Source organism: Glandiceps talaboti, chromosome 12, assembly GCF_964340395.1.
Source record: "Glandiceps talaboti chromosome 12, keGlaTala1.1, whole genome shotgun sequence".
Lineage (NCBI taxonomy): Eukaryota > Metazoa > Hemichordata > Enteropneusta > Spengelidae > Glandiceps > Glandiceps talaboti.
The window spans coordinates 8,289,319-8,312,363 of NC_135560.1; the positions used below are offsets into that span (position 1 = coordinate 8,289,319).

General features: G+C 34.4%; 1 protein-coding gene across 2 annotated transcripts in view; it reads right to left on the reverse strand.

The window, feature by feature from the left end:
• The window catches only part of LOC144443856 (thrombospondin type-1 domain-containing protein 4-like), a 91,818-nt gene that overhangs the window by 40,974 nt on the left and 27,799 nt on the right, over positions 1-23,045 (reverse strand). For both annotated transcript variants that reach the window (XM_078133428.1, XM_078133429.1), the window contains exons 3-6: positions 20,283-20,437; positions 17,895-17,964; positions 17,032-17,134; positions 13,179-13,309 (exon numbers count right to left, since the gene is read on the reverse strand). In XM_078133428.1, coding sequence (XP_077989554.1) covers positions 13,179-13,309; positions 17,032-17,134; positions 17,895-17,964; positions 20,283-20,437 — 459 coding nt within the window. The remainder of the gene's footprint in view (positions 1-13,178; positions 13,310-17,031; positions 17,135-17,894; positions 17,965-20,282; positions 20,438-23,045) is intronic.

A 23,045-nucleotide genomic window follows, 5' to 3' on the forward strand; every position in this document is an offset into this window, starting at 1 on the left:
CTATGAACAATTTGTTCTGATTTTCACTTGGTATTTAAAACAAGATATATCATTATTGAGGTCAAAGGTTATCATCAAAGTGTTATCACACTACTTCTAACATGTCACTACTCTACTAGATAACTCGTCCTACAATTTTAAATTTGGTATGTAGTAGTTCCTTTATATAAATTACTTCTTGTCACTGATAGTTTGTAACTTGTAAACTGATAAACAAATACTGTCCATCACGATCTCCACTGAATTTGATACATTAATTCTTCAGAGAACTAAACTAGTCTGGAAAAAGCTCTCCCTAAAGCTGATTTTATCATGATATTTTTCACTCAGTCCCATGATATATGCCATCAGGAACAATAGATACTGGTGTAAGTATATGATCACAATAGATTTAGACAAACAAATGTAAAGTCTGAAAAGTGCTGCCTTATGAAGTTAAACTTAACTGTTGTTAGAACCCAAGGGAGTGAATTAACTATTTACATCATTCCCTGCCATCTCACTAGTAAGTATTGTACTTTCATTCTCTCTTTTGGTGCACATGTTTTGGTTCTTTATGGTGTGCCCGATTCTCTATATTTTTCTTTGTGTACTTTACCATTTATTTGAACTCTATAAAGTATTGTTTTATTTATTTTACAGTACACTGATATTCATTAGGAAGAGTGACCTTGATTATCCTGCTTCCACATTTTGATGAAGAATTGAGTATCAATTTTAACTTTTGCACTTCTATTTTTATCATGATGTTCAACACCAGTTCTATATTATGGTAAATGTCTTCAAGAATAACAGGTACTGGCACTGGCATAGGTATGGATTAGATTAAAATAACTTACCACATGAATGTTTTTGTTAGATGTAGTAAGATGATATGTTGGTTATCTAGTTCCCATCTTCCCTGATCTTTTATGCTGCCCAACAAAAACATTTTTTCAGGGTGAAAAAAAGTCTGTTTCGGGTAACTAAATCTTTTGAATGAGAATTTCAATCATGCTGAATAACGTGTTATTACAACAGAAGCATTGGTTTTTTTAAACGAAAGTTTTTATGATGGTTTAAAGTGAGAAAAAGATCTTTTGTAAGAATCAGCCTAGCTACAACTATAGTATTATAAAGTATTGTGATCTATACATGACATAACATGACAACAATTCTAGCCGAAGTGGATGTAGATAATTGCCTGGTGATCAAGCTTGGCATACCGCCCAGAACTAAAAACCATTCATGTTATTTTGTTGTGAAAATACTAGGGTACAGTTCTGAATTCTTGTAATCATCAACACAAATACTAAATAGAAATTCTTCAAAGTGAACTTTTCTCAATAGTTATTTCTCACCATGAGGTAACAAAAGCAATTTTTTAAATCAGAAGTTACATAGTTTTGTACAGTTTGGGTTGATTTTTTTGCCAGTAAAAACAACTTATGTTAACAGATTCAGAAGCTTTGTAAATGAAAAGTTGAAATGAATTTAATGATGTATTCATTCATCTAACAATGGCCTAGCTCACACATAACTATTTCCAATTTCTGATGTCACATTCTCGGGACTTCAAATTTCTAATCATGAGTTTTTAATCGTATAAGCCCTCCTGTCCATGCTACAAATCTACTTATCAAAGTCACTTCCACTGTTCCCACTTTGCAGTTAAACTTGTTCCAATGACAAACCAATTCAACATAGGCTGGCCAATAAATTTAGAGTAGCTGAGATTGTTACAGCTGAGGTGTAAACAGGTGAATCAATTTGCACAAAACGTTATCACATTATTAAAAGTACATGTAATAAAATCTAGTATGGGGATACAGCTATGGTAATTTACAAGGAAATCAATCACACCCTTACCTCAATATCCCAGCTAGTTGGGATAAAAGTGGTTTTTATTTGATTTGAATGAGCCAAAGCAGTGTAATTGTAATCAATTTGATTCAAGTGGGGGCAGAGTTATAGTTTTGAATGCTGAATACTGAGAATGGGAAGTGATAACAAACATATCTCAAAATTGTTGGAATGAATTATATAATTAAGTATTCTTTCTTTTGCCCTGAATGGTAAAATGTATAACTTCTTGGGAAACTAAAGCTATTATAGTATACTAGCCTAGGTTGCAATTCCAGCATTTGCTGTACGTAACTAAAACCTCAAAATTGTTGGCTTCCAGGTGGCAACAGTAAATAGAATTAATTTGTTTGCCTGCTACTGTTGATGACTGCATTACTCCTCAAAGGACTTTCTACAAATGAACTTAAAAACAAGAATGAGTCCCATAGTCTTAAATATTTATCCCCTGCTTAGTTTTCAGGCCAGCAATATATTTAAGGCAACGGTAGCTGGGGAGACCCCCTTGATTTCAAGTTAAATATACAGACGCAGCTTAATTACAACACATACAAACAGTGGACTGATACTGCACACTACCAGCAATATGTGTGTTATTGTCTTGGATGCCATTCAAGTTTTAATGACACTGTTTTTCCTAAAAGATAGAAATTCAACAAGCCAAAGTGAACCCAGCAGGTGTTCTGAAAATATCTATGTAGTTACAAGAACTGTTTGTTTGGATTTCAAACGATTAGTTGTGAAGATATCTAAAACACACACTTTTTCACATACTGATCTCTTGTATATATTATCACTTTTCTGTTGGGTCAATTGTCTTTATCAAATAATAAAACCTCACAAGTAATAACTTTCAGACTGTAAAAATCAAGGGTAATCAAAGAATAATATTCGAGTCACTTTACTACTGTAAAGATAGCTGAACGTGAAATCTCCACATTTGACCTTGAAAGCCAAGGTCAAGGTCATTAAAAGGGTGCACGAAAAAGAACATGCAACCTGTGACATAAGATAACACATGTATGAAATGTATATTTCTGCCGTTTAATTTTATTAGATTGGGCTATGATATTACTTTTTTTTTCAAATCACGTGCACGTCAAGTGTCTGCCAGGTACTCTGCATGGTCTATGGTTCATGTAATGAGTACAATTCAGACATATTTGATTGGGCTACGAAAATTAGATTTGCATATTCTTTATATAACATGTCATCCTTGTTCAAACTTCAGTCAAAGTTGTCTTTGACAATAATACTGTGCATGTATGAACAGATAAATCAAATCTACTCCTCCAGATCTTCCGTTGTGCCAGAGGATATTTATACATCTTAGAAATTTATTATCATTATCAATCAAACTTATTCTAACTTTTATAAAAGATTGACAAATTACAGTTGTTCAGGAGTCATTTCACGACACCAAAATTACAAATAAACATCATTTTTTCAGCTGTAAAGTTGAACAAAGGAATGGAATTGAAAACCTCTTCCTCCAACTACTTTCAGCTGACTTTTAAACTTTCTGGACACACTCTCTATGAAAATGAAAACACACAATTTGTCTTAAGCACAGAAATTTGGACAGTGACCTCTGACCTTCTGCTTTTGAAAAATACATGTAGGTTTGTTATTTTCACGTGCAACTTCTCACGTTTTTTGTTTTCCAGGTGCAAGCCAGTTTACAAGTAGTGTTTTTATCACTTTCTACATGTCAGACTTCTCTTGTTAATATGCCAAAGGGTCGATGAACCTTTCAAGACTGATGGAGCTCTAATGGTCCATGAAACGTTTTCTGTTTGATTGATTATGGCGGTGACAATTGAAGTACAGCAAAATTTGAAAAACTATACTGATATACTGAATGAAAATTATGAGTTTGTAAAATGATACCATAACATTTTATTTATCTTATTATTGATTGATTAATGTTATTTTTGGCAATACTGATATTCAATCTTACAAATACAGATTATCGCAAAAGAAATAAATATAATTTGATTTCCACATGTGTTCTTAAAAATAAATTGTAACATTCAAGGCTAGGAAACAAAAAAAAAGAACAGGATAAATATTATCATTTTGATAACAGAGTGCTGAAGGATATAAGTGGAAGGAACTAATGTTGAGATGATTGATGTAAAGTTAGTCGATGCAGGCCATCTCTTTCTGAGTATACTATGTTGTTATCACTACTACTAGTTCAATTTGTCCCTTTGTGTCCTATTAAATACTGTATTTGTGCCAAGTTTGAATATACTTGTGATGCAAGTGCATAGTGACACTGTGAGTATGTATTGTATTTGTGCTAAGTTTGAATCAACTGTGTCTCAAAACACAGATAAAATGCCAAGGATAAACACATGGATGGCTAAAACCCACCTAACATCCCCAGGGATCTGTGTTTTTCAAAACTCAGGACATGGTACAAATAGACAAAATAAAAGGAGAGACATGGTTTCCATGGAAGATTTCTAATTGAAAATGTGTACATACTTGTGAGGTGGGGAATATGTCTGGGTCTCAATGCACAAGAGATTATTAAAAACATTTAGACTCTTTACCATATTCTCCCAATTGTGTCATGGATTGAATAACTCCATGAGCTGAATCACAACTTTTCAAATGGAAACATTTTAAGTCGATAGTCAGAATTTTTGCAAGGTTTATATTACATGACATCCGTCTGTAGAGAAAACCTTTAATAGACCTTTAAGTGCATGTTTTCAAGTGTGGAAATCAACTATTATACCTTCTTAGCAACCAAGTATCAGAGCCTTTTCATCTACCCCTCCCATTGCAAGACTGATAGGTTAATCAGTGGGAACCGAACTCCCGTCATCAATGCAGCGAGAATTGCTCAAAACAACATCTTGACTCCGCTGAGATTAGTCGAATGGTGGAAAGAATTCAGTTCAGAGACTTTGTGGCTCACCGGCACCTTACATTGTATGGATATTGCAGTAAACATGTAATTGGTGTCAGCTAGCACGTGGTATCATACTAGCAATGTAGTGACCCATCCCCAAAAGTGAAAAAGGTGATTAAAGAAATACTCTGCTCCAGTATTCAACATGTTTACCATGAGAGGAAAGCTGAAGAGCTGAACACATAGATCATAGGATGTGGACACTCCTACTGCTGTGGCACCAAACTTTTGACAGGAAATTACCACTTTGTATGGTTGATCAAACTTAGTGTAGTATACTTAGAATTCCATAATTGAACACCGTACCTATAATTTCTAAAGTACAATAAATCAAAAATCAGCAGTTAGACACTAAGTAGCACAAATCAAAGTGTTGGCAGAGTATCATGAAGCACTGTTTGAAACATCTTGTAAACTGATGCCTACTGGTAAAATAAGCAAACAGACTAAAATTAACAAAATCTGTTGACTGGAACATGCAAACTGTTCTGTGTACTTATATGTAAACTTTTGGTTTCGATACCAACCGAGAGTTACCTTATTTTTCCAAACTCACAGGGAATGTTCAACTATTGTCGCAGAAAAAAAGTCATTTGTTTATAAGTTTGAACCTTGGTGATAGATACAGTGAAAGCATGACATTTTGCATCATGGCATGATGGTGATGTGGCTAAGGACAGTATGTTTTGATGCCTTTCTTTTAAATATGCTAGTATTTCAACAACATGAATTACTACCAGGAGAGAGCGAATCAGTGTCTATAGTTACACACAATCAAAAAATAAAAGATCTTTCATAACTGCCATATCATCAATACTTAAAAAATGGTGTAAGCTAGAAGCACTTTGACTGTAACAATTCACTGATCCTAATAATTATTTTCAGATGTCAATTACTTAGCAATGTGAAATCTTGTGTCAGAAAATGAAGTCTATGCTATCAAAAGATATTAACATACCCATTATTTACAAAGTAAATAACTGCAAGCCAGTGCAAATGTACCAGGAAGGATTACAAATTGGCACCAACAGAGCAAACTATTTCTTGTTGCAATAACAGTGTAATTATACCACATACCAAGTTGCAGTCCCTCTTATTTGAATGATTCACAGAATTAATTGATATCTCTGACCTTATTGGGACATGGTCCTGTACAAACTTTCATGGTTTGTCTCTTGCTGTGTTAGTTCTGGATAAAGTTTTAACATATTGTTATACATGATAGGGTTTTTTCCTCAGAAACTGTACCTAATAGTCACCCAGAGACTTGGCTATCTTGGGTTAATCCTAAAATGTCAGCATTTTTCTTAACTTTGCACCGAGGATTATTTATCTTTATACCAAGTTTTGATCATATGTATAGAGACTTGACAGTATAGCTCAGAGACTTGGCTATCTGACTTGACAGCTATGGCGAATTACATTTTCAAGCCAGATAGTTGAGTCTCTGGGGTCTGGGCTAAGTAATAGTTAAGTTAAAAGAAAGAATGAAAGAACCCACATGAAGTGAAAGAAAGTACATGATGTAAAAGTATGGGCTGAAGTAATAAAAAGTTGTTTAATAATTGACCAAGAAACAAAAATAAATAAAATGGATAAAATCAGCAGCCTGTCGGAAATGCACTGAGAATGATGAAATAGAAGGGGGTGGGATGGATGGGGATGGGGACTGTGATGGTGTGTGTTAGATAACATTAGTTATAAATTCACACCATGTATTTAATAACTATTGATGAAAAGTCAGAAGATGAATGTAAAAGTTCCAGCCATTGTTTATATAATATGTTCATGCTTAGCAGTCAAGATTGACAGCTGTAGACATTTAGATATAATTCAAACAAACACATAACGCCAGTCATATTTTTTTTACGTTTTGTTTGACAGACAAAAAGCATTAGAACCCTACGTTAATGTTTATCTAATTGATAAATTTTATCCCAGTGACACTTCGCACACTCTGTTAGGGGACTTGAACCATTTGTTAATGTTTATTTAATAGATGAATCAAACTCGCCTGACACTTTGTTCACCCTCAGGAGAACTAGCGTGGGAATTTATGCTCTCAAAAATAAGTGCAGGATTGATCATATACTTCAATGCTAATTCATAATATCTTTCCTACATAATTTTGAAAGTATGATGATTTAGATTCTGAATCACGGGTTAATCCTAAAATGTCAGCATTTTCTTAACTTTGCACCAATTTATCTTTATACCAAAGTTTTGATCATTAGGAGAAGGTTAGGTTAGATTTTCTTGATAAAACAAACGGTTTAATATATATCCCTTATCAATTTGGTCATATCTTAAAACATCAAAAATAACATGATCAGAATCAAGTGTACCTGTTGTTCATTCCTATTATGTTATGTACAAGTCTAAAAAAATTGTATGTTCAAGGATAGTCATGGCATTTATATCTTGCAGTATGGAGAGATATGTCAACATTAAAAGATAGATAAATTTTGGTATCTGAACCCTTAGTACAAACAATAATATTTCAATAATGTTATCTATGCAAAATATATCCTACTAGTTGATATGCTACAACTACTTCCCAGCAAAAAGGTAATACAAATTGGCATTAAAATCATATTAAATCATACCCCAAAATTAGAAAATATTTCAACAGACAGTAACTTTTGCAGGATTAATCTATTCCTTTGCTGTATCACTCCAACATGAAAATACCTTATCATATTGTACCAGTGATGTTTTTTTGTCAAAACAATTTTCATTTGTGAATGACATATTTGTCAAAATAATTTCATTCTACTGTGATATTACGTGACAAATCATACACACCAGATGGTGTGGACAAGGAAACGAGGCTGACAAGTTATCAATTGGCTGACAAGTTATCAATTTGTTGTTTCTGTTTATCAGGAAGGGACGACAGTGGCCTCAAAGTGATAAGTTATTCTGCATTTGATAAGGATTAAAAATGCTGTGATAGTTGGAATTCAAACATATTGGGGAGCAGTTTTGTCACTCCGTATAATTCTTCATGTTGTACATCCTAAAGTGTATTTGAATTGCTGAGAAGTAATCTTGTCTGTAGCTGTACAAATACACAGTAGCATAAACATGGCAAAAATATAATATTATGAACTATTAGACAGGTAGCTTTTCTCACACCAGATTTCAGAATCTTTGTGTTAATTCACAACTTACAGATAAAATCAACCACAAAATAACAGTTACAATGTAATTCAATATGTCACAACCATTTCCATTAAGCGTACGGTTTTTTTTTGATGAATGAAACAGTAGTTAAATATAGTGCTACCTGAATTCTCCGTAGAGTTTTGGTTGATTTTTCACTTGATACAAATAGCTTATTAATAACTTTAAGACACACAGATGATGTCGACAATTTCTCTGGGTTTTATTAGAACTACAACCATGGTTTTGAAAACTTTTCAAAGTGACCTCTAGAAGGGTAGAAACAGATCTTGTTATCCTACCTTATCAGCTATATTTATGTGATGATAAATACATAGATTTTAAATCAGAATTCTACTATCATCAATTTGTGATATGAATCTAAACTTATATCCTCTGAAAGAGCACTCTGTTAACATCTAAACAAAGTTTTATTTTGAGTGAACAAACAAAACCTCAAAAAAGCATCAAGAGATACAACTTTTGAAAAACATTGTCTAAGTTTAAATTTGCTATTACAAGAATATGGAGTCGTTTTTTCTCTCTCGCTATGATTAAAATTTTGCTAATGTATATCTTAAATACATGGGTTTTTTCATATATTCAGAAATATGAATCATGATTTGGGAATGTAACGCAAAGTTCAACATTTGTAAATTTGAAAACAATCTGTATTAACAGCAGTACCTGCAAAGTTCAGGCTTTACAATTTGTTTATATACTTTTCACTAGAACCTGACAGTTTAGGTGATATAGTAGCAATTCAAGTCCTAACATTTAAACATAAACTAAACAGATTAGTGTGCTGGTGTCAAAGAAGTCAAAGAAACACATCATCAAAATTATGTTTAAACATTTCTAACTTCAAAGGTTTAATCAAAAAAGCATAGAAAGATACATTTTTGGTTTGCTAGATTATAGATTCAGTTCTTGAAGCAGTACGTGATTTCAACTAAAAGATCGTAAATCAGATCTTACCACTTGTTGATGATGACGGGAATTATGCACTTTGTCTTCTCGACGTCCAGCTGTTGAATTCTTCACCGTAAAAATGATCAAATTAAGAAAAACTACCACAAAAATTCTCCAAGTCATTTCTGATGACAGCTTTCTCAATACACTTTATGCTTGACTACAAACTCTGCTTACAGGAGTTTCCTATGCAACTGGTAAAAGAAACTCTGCCAAGTGAATGTCTCCTACCCACAAGCTGGTTGGCTAACACACTAATGATGACTTCTAGTCAGAGAATGTCTAAACTGCAGCCTTTTCAATGACTATGCAGAGTCTTAGTATGCAACACATGACACTGAAGGCCATGTCATATATACACCAGCATGCTTACATGTACACATGTATTGACTGGCTGGACACTCCTTTGTATGGGGCGTATATAAACTTTAACCCTAAATGACTACTGTAGAGTCAGTAGCCTCAGTTTACATGTTCCGAATAGTTAATGAGTAAACATTGGCACTCCTAGTATTTTGGACTAGACATTGTTCAATCACTTTGATTCTGAAATTCCAATGCTCCAAAAAATCTAATAAAGTATGAAGTGAATTTTTAGATTATGTATAATTACTCTGAATCAAGCCCGAATCAACTAATTAAAGATTTTATTAAAAGTAATTACGTTTTTAATTGAGAAGTATATTTATTAATTACTTGAAGCTCAATACAATAAAAGAACACAAATTAATTAAATGCAGACTTTGATTTTCAGTGTTTAATTAATCATGTGAATTGCAGTCCAATAAAGTAAAAGAAAAAATTAAATAAATGTTTGCTCAAACTTATCAAAATTGCAGTCAAATAAAACAAGAAATCTCTACTTAACTTTCATTTGGATTCTAATATGGATTCAATTTCATTACTTAAGCCCGGTGCACATGAGAGGCATCAGGTCAGCAAGTTTTCACTCATGGCAATTTCCTCACGCCAATTCCTCACGTGTGCGGGTAACTTTTAGTGAGATTTTGGTCATTCGGGACCATGTAAAGCACTTCAGCATCAAAAACTACAGATCTCGTTTGGTATAGTTTCATTACTATTCCCACTCAATAAAGAAATCGCTACAGGTATTTTGGCTAAAAATCGACATGTTTATTTTATAAAATCATGAAAATATCGTAGTTATTGACATAGGAATTTACTCACCTGTGTTTTAGACTGGGGCAAACATTTTATACTTATGTCATTGCCGCACATGATCTCTTAAGAGAAAGTCATGAGCACACGTTTTGGCACACACATGAGCAAAAAGTCACTGGTGGCCAAAATTATCAAACACACTAGATATTTGGCTCACGGCCACGAATGACCAAAATTTCACGATAATTTGCCCGCACATATGAGGAATCGGCCTTAGTAAAATGTGACAAGTGAAATTTTGCTCACCTAATTGCTCGTGTGCATTATCATGCCAAAATTGATAATTGAAAAAAACATCAGTTTGCGGTCACCAAAAATCTTCATTCCCTGACTGATATCATATATATGATAAGCAGGGCAAAAAATTTAATTATACAGCTAATTATACCATTAAAGAGCCAAGTTGAACAAAAAATATGGAATACATACTCTGGTCATTCCACATCACATCAAAGTGTGTCTACGTCACTGATTCTGCTGTTTTTGAAATATGAGTTTAAAACATTCAAAACTGGCATTAATTTCTGCGATTTTTCTTTGATATTACTGGCGCTGGTATGATTCTGTTATTCTCCAATATTTTTCTTCATTCAGACTTTGATTAACGAAATGACCACATGACCTTCTTTAATCAGTGTTGTACTTATAGTTTACAAAACTAACATAATCTATTAATATTCCTGTAAAAGCTAAGTTCAGAACACACCCTAAAATGGCACATTAAGACCTAATAAAAAAAACTTGTGTGATTCTAATTACGCTCAATTTTGGAATAGGTGGGGTGGGTAGATTTTTTATTTTATATTTTATTTTTTTGAAATATTTGTTTCTCATATCTGAATGTCTACTTCAGGTAGTTATGTTTTCCATTGTTTTTCATATGGTCTCTGTGTCATTGGTTTCTTCTCATACAGCCATTACAGATTGGAAGAACAGTTTCATAGTGTCAGTTTCTGCATCCACAATTTCTTTCAAGACTTCACAATTTTCATGATTTTATTATTTTTTTCTCAAATACGTATTTAAAAAAAAAGTTTAGAGTTGGTGTGGAAAACTAGGTGAGGTCGGGTAACTGTAACCAAACAATCTTTTTTAGGCCTAATAAAAGAATAATTTCTTTAAACTAATCTATGTTAACTATTTTTGTTATGTGAGTTAAGCATATTATATCAGCTACTAGTATTTTAGTTGAGAAATTGAAGTGTTGAAATTCCTTCGAAGTTCAGAAACCACCACAATATAATTTACAAAAGGAATGTTTTCACCAATGTATCTAAACCATGTGCACTGTCTTATAGGACATTAACTCAACAGATAACATCTGCTTCCAAACACATACTGAAATTGTTTTAACTGACACACAAATAGGTGTTTTCCTACCCATTGAGTTTATTTGGTCACAAGACCTTTTCCCCCCTCTTCCTCTCTTTGTGGTTTAGTCTATTCAAGTTGATTTAGTAGTGGTTATATCAGTTTTTCTGTTTTTCTGTTTTGTGTGGTGGGTGTGTAACTGTTTATACATTTTTTCACGGAGGCAGTTGCTCTTTGGTACAATGCGTGTGTCACCAAGTCATACCACAAATGATGCTGAACTATTTTGGCATCTGTCTTTGGTCAGTCATTACAGACAGCCGACTAAGTTTGATGTTTTGTACTTCTTTCCTTCTGATTGACAGAGCGTGCTCTCTAGAGAGCTACACTAGTCTATCAAAAGACATGCAATACAAAAAAACATGCCACCTTCAACAAGGTGTGAACACTTTTCAAAACATAAAACCCCATAGGACGTAACTTTTAAATCCATGCCCAGACACTAGAAAATCAATCAGTGTCACTTACATTAGGTCTCTAAGACAAATAAACATAAATCTCAAATGAAATTAGTAACTTAAAGAAATTCCAATTCTAAAAAAATGTATATAATTCATAGATTACCATTCACTCAGTCTCTATTTTTATAAATTTTCATTCAGTCTTCAAACTGTCTATTAGTAAATTTTTTTGCTGATTTTATTGATGATAACAATTAAAGGCAAGATACCTTACGATATTAAGTTGCAATTATTTTGTCCTCTAAATGGTGGGAAATGCAGCTGACAAAAGACTGATTCCATTGACTTGTGTTACTAGACTTATTGTCAACAATCACCTGTTTGTTGTTGTTGAGTATGCAGAGTGAGAGTTCATGTCTGCTTTGGGCAAAGGCCCAACAATTTATAATTCGTAAAAAGTCTCACTATTATTAGTATGCTCCAACATACTCCTCTCAGACACAACAACAAAAAGACAGATTAGAGTGCAATGGAAAGAAAGACCTCAGTGGTAGTAAATTATCACTCTAATGTATTTACAGCTGGGATTCAAACATAGCGACTTCAGCTTTATCAAAAGACTTCAGCTTTATGGCCGATGAATACTGTGTAATGGAAAATGTAATCACTTAACTTTTCTACTCTGATCCTTAGTATCGTTTGGTGTTCATGTAGAGGGCGATGTGATAGGTAAAATGTATACCTCTGTCTGGCATTTCCATCAAAAAAAGGTATGATGTGACAAGAGTTGTATAAAATTTATGATTTACATATCTGCTTGAGATCTGAGTTTATCAATTTCTTCTTTTCCCTTTCACACCCCTTGCCTGTTTCTTAGACTTGTCTTGGTGTTACTATCTCAAGAGGCTGTCTGGTGTGGAGAGGTTCTTGAGATAGTAACACCAGACTGGAATCAATGCTTTTCTGTTCAGCAGTTCATACAATGATCTGCAGTCAACATTGGTTCCAGGCAAGCTACAAGTGCATCGTATTTACATTGGCTCCTACAATGAACGTATGTGTCTACTTACACAGACTATTTTTGTGAATTATCACACAACACTTTTCTGAATTTCTCTACATCAAGAACAGCATCATATCAAAACACTTTATAGGTTGCCTTCAGCAAGAGTGGGACAAGGATACAAAATGATATATGGAGTTGTGCTGATGAATGGGAATCAGGTTAATTGGGTAAAAATAACTGTACAACGCCCATTGGCACATTGGGGTATCATCAATAACTGCTCCAGCTAATGGAAATCGTGTTGATTGCTTACCTTACACTGCCCATTAACACATACATCTGAGGAGCCTGGTTCACAGGGGGTGCCATCAGTTACTGTATCAGCCAACTTGGCATAAAAACGATATCCTTTAGCTCTGCAATTCAGTGCACAGGGATTGGGTGCTGTAATGACAAAAATTGAACAAAATAGCAACAAAATTGTAATGAATTATTAAAAGCACTTAAACTTATGACATCTGACATGATTTATGGAATATGATTAAAAAGGCCATGTTAAATCATTGATCTAATATATAAAGTTAGCAATACGTATGAAATGGGAAAAAACCTCCTTACAATTATCATGCGAGATAATATCAATCCAATATCTGGTAAGATTTGGGGGAAAAATTCAATTGACATTAAAATTGCTATCTCACTTTGCGTGGCATCCAAGAAAAAACACAAAATAAAGATTCTTATTGTCCTAATGTTTACTGGTTTTGGGGACAACCTGGTCTAGAGGCTATCCATGCTGTGGCTTGAGAGATCTTGAGAATTGAAGCCATGGATAGCATCTGGCCTAGGAAAAACTTAATAGCTTCCACGTTTATACACTTGGAAAGATTTCAGAGTTTTGAAATATTGTTTGTTAATTTTTGTAAATGTCGGCGAGATAAGTTGATTCTTCCTTTTATATACACATTTTTGCTTATTCTCAAGGAGAGAGTCTCCCTCGGCCCTGACTGCAACTTTTCCTCAACCATGCATGTATGCCAATCTAAAACAGTCTGCTATACATTACTAGTATAGCACCGAAATGGTAGTGTGCCTTGTCCATATGTTCATTCACATATCAGTTACCCAAATACATTGGTCAGAATAACTCCTACAGTCTAAGACTCCTAAAGCCCAAGTCGCTGTAAATTTTAGTCATTTCTAGTTTATTATGCCTGTTGAAAATTCATATTGTGATTTGTTGACTTTTACTGCAGTCATACTGACCCTCAGTACACAGAATGACCTGATGTGATGTCACCCTGCGATTGAATATACTGGAAATAGATTAAATGTCTACTTATTGAATTTACATACATGAATATGATACTGAAAGCTAAACATGCTTTCAACTTTCTTAATATAGTACAAAGCCATATTTTGCATTCTTTGACTTTTCAACATAACATGATATCACAACAGTTCCCTCTCTGCACAGTAGGGCTATAAACATACAGACATCTGTTCAATAAATATCAAGTATATATCTATACATCCCACTGATTCAGAAAAACCCTTTTTCTCATTGAACCAAATTTCTGATTATGCAAAAATTATGTTATATTTTTAAGTGGGAAATATATAAAACTGAATTATGAATCGGATTCATGATAGATAACTGTGGAATCATGAACTTTGCTTGATAAATGCCAAGATCAATAATACTATATCCTTCAAATTCCTGCAAATATTCAACAAGGGTGGTCCATGATATGATCAGAAATAAATCCCATCTTATGTGTTTGATTTGGAAAGAATGTAAAACAAATGCATAAACCACACGTCCCTCTATCACAGACTGTGTCACATCACAAAACATCAGTTATACCAGTAGCTAAATATAGATATTGAAAAAATATTGCGCTCAAGTTTATCCTAAATATTTGGTGATGTGCACGTCATTGTTTGACAACTGACATACAATAATAATAATAATAGTCATTTATTTAGAGTACCCGGTCATACACCAAAGATAGCGCTAATGGCGTTGCAGCACAACTGCACAGTTTTTACAAATGTTTATCCACATGCTGATCCATGCTAGGTATAGTATTCACTTGCTGAATGATTATCCAGTTGCCTATCCAGCCCTGTTGTTATCTTTGCAATATATGTGATCATTTGGCTGTTGCTATGGGTGTGGTCTTGTTGCTAGGCACATTTACATACATTTTTGAATGTTTATTCACTTGTCTATTAATCCGTTATCTTTGCAGTAATTGCAATCATTTGAGCTGTTGCTATGGATGTGGTTTTGTTGCTAGGCATATTTGCATACACTTTTTGAGTGTTTGTTCACGTTCTCATCAAATTTCAGACCAATCTCCCCAGTGGTTTTTGAGTATAATTTTTTTTTTACCAAAACTGGCATTTTTGAACCAGATCACATACATGTGATGCCATCATTTTGCTTTCAACAATTTCCCAACTAGACACCAAAAGAGCCAAATAGCAAGGCAGTTCGTCTGGCAGTTTTTGATGAGTCCACACACACCCACCCACTCACCCATCCAGACAGATGGACAGACAGACACTGCACCATGCCTATAGCACTAAAAAATGCACAAAATAAAAAGACTCATTACAATCATAGTTAAAAACAATCCTTCAAAAATCTTTTCCAAATTTACTGATATGGCATGAGAGTCTATGAGAGTGTAAATCCAGATATATGTTTGCATATCTTGATACCATCTCATCCTCTATAAAGTTAAAGGCCACAGAAAGGCGAGAGGTTGGCAACCAAGACTAAGAACACTGCCCGGCACAAAGTAAAAGTTAATTTCTGTCATAAGACAATATCCCAATACTCCTGATCATATTCTGTTAACCAAAAATACAATAATTCAAGCCCCAATTACTGTTTGTTTGGTTTTTTTGTCCCGAATTTTATTTTGTCAACGCGAAATCTTGAGAGATCTTATATTCGTGCAATCTGATTAAAATTTGATGTGGTGAAAGCGGGTAGAGCACTAGATGTCTTTGCATCGATTTGTGTCGTTTGTTTTGTTCCGGGGTGATCGCCGTCCCGCCGCCTTCCCACGGCGATCACCCCGGAACAAAACAAACGACACAAAACGATAGAAATAGAGGTAAATAAAGGCATCTAGCCGCTTTCACTACATCAGATTTTAATCAGATTGATATTCGTGATGACGTGATGATACAACTTTCGTGTTACATTGACCGTTTGACGAGCTATTCTAGGACAGAAAAAAAAGCAAAATATTGTGATTTGGCCAATATATAATAATGTTGGTTTGGGCCATTTAAACAGTTAAATAGTTGAGACCCTGGTTTTATCTCGGGCAGTTTATAAGATTAGTCTCGATTCAAGCAAAGACGGATTCACACGATTCATGAAACGACCGCTCGCTCCCTTCCTGTCCCCCTTTCCTGCTGCATATCCCGAACATATACCCATGTTATGACTTCCAAAAGTTGTCAGTAATGGCTGAAGTGAGTTTACACGAAAACGAAATGTCATGAAAACAAACACTTTTATGAAAGTCGTGAAGTTTCACCTCAAGCATACAAACCGTACCGAGCTTCCTGTCACACATTGCATTGTGGGTAGAAAAACTTTGGAAAGGGTGGGATCGCGAGACCGAAATGACCAAATGAATTTGAAACATTTACAGCCTAGTGAATGGCCAAAAACAACAAAAAAGCCCTAGATTTTGTAAAAAGCAACAAAATTTTAATCATATTTTGGAATCGTTACTGACACGACGTGATAAAAAGGTAATTATCCTAACTCTTAGGCATATTTATCTTCGTCACCGATACAAAAAAAGTTAATTTTCACGACAATTTCTGCCCTTCTAGCAATCAATAGCAGGGGGAATGTGGAAAATTAAACCGGGATAATTTAAAGTCAGTCATATCAAGCTCTATTTTTGTGAGACTGTTTTGATTCAATATGCCAGGTTCTTGGAAAACAACATTTGTCAATAAGCTTATGGGAGGTTATGCGTACTCGTACTCGTCCTACAGACCTGCAAGGGCTAGTATAGAAACCAACTTGAATAGAACGCATTGGAAGTTAAAAGTAAACAAATCCTATAACGAAACATAGAACCTCTACTATTTGTGTCACAATACGATTAAAGTGTGGTGATTCTTACCTTTAAGAAAGGGTTCCCACTCATAAACTTTTCCCATAAAAGGTTTGTCATTGTGTTCTTCGCACTGCATTTGTCGGAAATCATTACTGGTTGTTGGGCAAGGCTGGAGCAGGAAGAATTTTTAGTAAAAAATTCGTTATATATGAAAATTTACATGTATATATCCATATTCTATACATACATGTATACAGTATATATCATATCATCACACACTATATCTTACGTCTAGTACATCACATGGTGTACCTTATATATATGTATATATATATATATATATATATATATATATATATATATATATATATATATATATATATATATATATATATATATATATATATATATATATATATATACATGTACTTTACATCTTAGTTAGATCATTTGCGTTATTCGGTTACATAAAAAGTTCATCTTTAAGCCACGTAGTTCTCACACAAGATAGTTTTAACAGACACTCATAAACGCAAAGTCAATGACCTTTCGACCCAGCAACCTTTACTGTTCATTTGTCGCTGTTGGTGATTTGTACTAACAATACGTATACTCCATACGTATACTCCATAGAACTACACATTATGTAATTCCCCAATTTATTTTGATTTGTTTAATAGTTAAAATAAATGTAGAAAGAAATGACGTCATATTGCGTAACGCCGTTACAAATTACAGCGTGTAATATTACAATGGTACTATTATATAGCCCATCTATGGGATGTACATATATGGTTTCTTTTGTATTTCAACGATCTCCGATACTCCGATAATTGACCAACAAAATATCCCGTTACAAATTCTTCGTACAAATCTTCGTGAAATCAGTTACCATGGTTACGTTGATACGATATCAACATACAACCTACCTGCGTGTTGCACGATTTATATTGCTGGAATAATCCAACACAATTCCAATGCTTCCCAACGCTGAAATATCTGTGGATGTAAAGAAGAATTTCCCATATAAGGTCCTACTCCTCAATTTAGATAAACGAAAACAAGTACACGAATTGTCTTGCAAATTGACAGTTATTAATCATAATTATTATTTCGATGTCATAAATCTACACGCGGAATAATAAGTCATTCGGTTAAATCGTACAAAATTCTCGTTTTTTAAGAAGTTAAAGCTGCAACTAGCACGAATTGCAACTGGAACAGGTCCATTTAAACATGTGCACTAGAAGTAACTGAGGTATTTTGTTTTTAAAGATTAGACAACCATCAATATATTCAGAGAATGTTGTTATAATATAAATAATTAGACATTGTACATGTCAATTTTATCTATAAGTAGTATAGTAATAAGGTGAATTTGTGATTCATGGGGGAGGGGGCGCTGATTTTTGGGTGGGGACCCAAAAATCAATTTGATTGAACTCTTGCAACATATTATGTGAATATAAACAAAATCGTTTACCAACATGTGATTCCATACTGTGCATGGTGTACGATATTGTGATTAAATCTTTGTATATGACAAAACTTTCACAAAATATTCCAGTTGCAGCTAGTGTTAGTTGCAGCTTCAACTTCTTATAGTTATTGAGGGTTTAGAAAGAAAATCAAGCGTAACTATTTTACTAAAAAAAAGTTAGGTGTACAGTCAACATGTAAACATTTCACCGAGAATGGTGTTTATGTTTATAAAAACACTTTGCATGTATACAAATGTACGCATGTGTGTTCTAAGGTAAATGATTATTCGTTTTGCCTGAAACGATTTTAAAGAATAAACAACATACGTGTATAGCATTTCGAACACACACATTCAGGTTGTTTGACAGTCGCTAAGTGAACGTGACTTCAAGGCATTTCTGAGGAATTCTCTTATAAAGGGAAAAAAAGCGCATCAGCATACTATACTATTAAAAACGTTTTAATCGGTGTTACTACAAATGGACCGTGTGTAAGTCGTAGTAATGTCTAAAACAACCCAACACATTTGTATTGTATAACTGTCAGGGTGTCTGATTCATTGTCTGAGCAGTCTCATCCAGTTAGAAGACACCTATTGTTCCCCCCAAAAAGCCACCTATGTAGGCCTATAACGTGATTTTGGGACAATGATATAAACCCAAGGTTTGTTGTACAGTCAGCACGACTGTTAGCCACTCATTACTTTGTGTCAATAGTAAACACGATAGAATAGTATTGTTCTGTACACTTTTTAGAGTGGTTAAACGTTCATTTGACATCTCTTCAAGGGTTGAGAAAAACGTTTGGTGCCACTGTGTCCGTCTCCTGATAAAACATACCCAAAAAGTAGGTGAACAGGTCCGACATAGTCGTTGCAAGAATTAATCTTATATACTCGATCTGATGATTTTTTTTCAAAAAAGATAGGAGCAAGCCGATTATCCTGGGCGACACCTATATAAGTGTGTACGTCAGGAGTAGTCAACGTTGATGTAGGGGGCGCACGCCTTGAGCAATATGTATGTCCATCCTCTACCATTGTGGTTTTGTGTGAGATTCAATGAACCCTAGGTACCACAGTGTTCGACATGGTGGCACAGTGTGCTTTGGTTGACTTTGGACTAGACGACGCTCTTTCCATCAACAAGTTTGAATTTGCTGCTAACATGTAATATTGATATTACGAAAATAACAACTTGTAAGGTAGATGGGTGGGTGGGTGGATGAATGAATGGATGGATGGGTGGGTGGGTGGGTGGGTGGATGGATGGATGGATGGATGGATGGAGAGATGGATAGATAGATAGAAAGATATATATATATATATATATATATATATATATATATACATATATATAGATAGATGGATGGATGGATGGATGGATGGATGGATGGATGGATGGATGGATGGATGGATGGATGGATGGATGGATGGATGGATGGATGGATGGATGGATGGATAGATAGATAGATAGATAGATAGATAGATAGATAGATAGATAGATAGATAGATAGATAGATAGATAGATAGATAGATAGATAGATAGATAGATAGATAGATCTGGATAGGTAGGTATACGTAGAATATTTATAGATTTCATACGAGTCATAAAATTTAAGTTAGAAATGACCATATGCATATGTATTGTGCTATCTTTGAACTTACATTTGATTTCTTAATTACACCAGAAGATAAATTACATTTCAAAACAAAACATAATTTCGAGTGATATCTAGAACATTATACTCTTTGGTAAACATATGGATCAGGTGACGAAAATGTAATCATTACAAACATATAGATTCATTTCATCGTTGCTGTCAGGACAACTCACCTTGTGCCAACTCTACGTCTGAGACACGGTCTTGTTTGCTCTGCAATACCGCCGCCACAGGTCCGACTACACTCCGACCAGGCACCCCAAGCACCCCATACTGAAGAAGTGGTAACACCAGGACTAAGCGTCTGTCGTCGTTCTCTCTCCTGTACCTGGTGGAAGAAATCGAAGTAATTACAGTAAATTAAAGTGTTTACATGTACCTGACCTGGGCAGAGCGTCAAATAGTTGTTCACGCCCACACAATCTACAGTAATATCGTTACATGATACAAGTGATTTTAAGGGGCAAAAGTTATAGTTAGTGATATTAAACACTCCCTAAATAGTACTGACGTCACTGAGGTATCGAATTAAGGCAAAAAACAAGTAATTCTTGGAATTGAGACTGTTTGCGTACACGTGTGTTAACTAATGCAATGTACCCCAACACAGCAATATAATGTAGTTATTTGGTACGGATAAAAAGGCCTGCCAATTAGTTAATATGTCATGTATGTATACTAACGCGATGCGCAGAATACTTTAATATATATTTACGTAAGAATGACCTTCATGACGAAATAATTTCAATTTCAGTTTTCTTTATGACAACTTCAAATTGATTATTTGACTTACTGGAATGTACCATGGATTCATAAGATTCATTTGTAAGTTAGTACGAACAGATGTGCCATGCGGTTGAACTATACAGTATTTTATATAGTGTTGTTGTTGTTGTTGTTGTTGTTGTTGTTGTTGTTGTTGTTGTTGTGTTGGGAAGGGGGGTTTCAAAAATCCTGGTAGATATACAAGTACAGAAACGGTTTAGAACTTAATTATTCGACAAGACATTTGAAGTAAAAACGAATCGATGTTGGCAGTGAAAGATACACATCTAAGAGAATGGCATATGTAATAGTTATTTCGAAGACGTAAGGTAAGAAATTTCACTCAGTCGGTTACCATAGTAACTTTGAATAATACAGTCTGTCGTGTAGGCTTCTTACGCCAACGAGATAATCACTATATTATGAATCAAAATACATGTACTAATGTATGTAAATTTATGTACCAATGTAGCTATAGTTTAGTTGGTGAATTCACCTTGGTCTGATTATGCATGGCACTGCCTGTCTTTTTGAAATACCGGCCTAATAAAAAAAATTGTGTGGTTCCGATTAAGCTCAATTTTAGAATAGGTGGGGAGGTAGATTTTCTATTTTATTTTTTGTTATATTTTTTTTCCTGTGTGACTAGTTCAGGTTTTCCATTGTTTTCCAAATTGTCTCTGTGTTGTTTATTTCTTCGCATCAGATGTACAACCATTATAGATCGGAAGAACAGTTCTATTTGTCTATTAGTTTCGGCATCCACTATTTCTCGTGAGACTTCATAATTTCTGCGATGTGATATGATTTTTTTCTCGAATACGTAAAACAAGTTTGGGGTCGGCAGTGAAAAGCTAGGTGGGGTAGAGTAACCGCAACCAAACAATTATTTTTTTAGGCCTAAGCGCAATAATAGTCCGATTACGTACTTCCAATTAATCATGAATAAACATGCACAAAATTAAGAGGTTCTCAACCTTGTGTCAGGAAATGCAATGTACATCATATCGAACTAGCATAGTCGAACCCCATTTCAATTACACAAAAGTCATATTAAGTGCAATTGTAATAAAAATTAGACAAAACAAATTACCTCGGAGGGGTCGAGTGGATGGTAATCGATTTGTTGTGTGGTTGTTGTCAAATTGTTTGATTTGTTGCATGAAATGGACACAGTAGTAATTAAATCAATTGTGCGACGACTCCTACTGTCTGATATGCCCAGTGTAATGATAGTCTAGAGTGTTATTTAGTTCGAATTCAATAGACCAAACATAATTCTACTTCGTATTGTTTGTTGTGGGTGATGGGTTTGTCTACGTTGGTGGCATCAAAACGAGCACAAGTCGTAAAATAGACTAGATAGATAGCAGGCAATGAATTATTAACGTTACAGTAATTACTTCATATAAAGCCTCTATCTACATATCAATTCGGAACGATCTCAAAAATTGTACAGTTCAGGAACTACATCAAAGAGCTTGTTGTAAAAAAAATCTTCGAGTGTGCACCGTTGTAAAGACTGGGTGAAAACCCCCAGGCCCTGCCCCGGGGTCGGGACTGTTCGTTCACTCACATACCACAGAAATTGAACGAAGTTTTTGGGATTTGTTTCTATTGCATAAAGCATGAAACACACAAAAGTGGATTTACGAATGCCAGATAGTCAGACAACATATGCACAGAGTTGAAAGAGCAGACGAATGAATCAAAATAAATACCTTTGATTCTGACAGCCTGTCTCTCATTTCAAAGTAACGAGGGTCGAGGAAGTCATGTGTTCCAACCCGTACACTTTCTTACAATTACCTTATATATAGTAAGTTTCTCCTGTGTTTAAAACCAGACTCGAGAAACCTTATATTGACATGTTACAAACAGATGTACAAATGGGCAGCAATTCTATGTATAAATAAGCTTCTCATCTTTTGAATTTTGATTTCTGTACTGCATTGAGGGTAGTTAGAAAATTCACAACAAATACTACTAATAAAATCATACTGGATAACAATTTTAACAACCTTTGTTTTTTTAATGTTTGTTCATAACTGGACACAGTTCAATATTTTGCAAATGGCCGGCTGAGAAAATTTCCAACTATTCTATCGAAACAATGTACATTATAACATTGCAAAGAGCGGAACTCGATATTTCTTTGAACAAAACGAAAG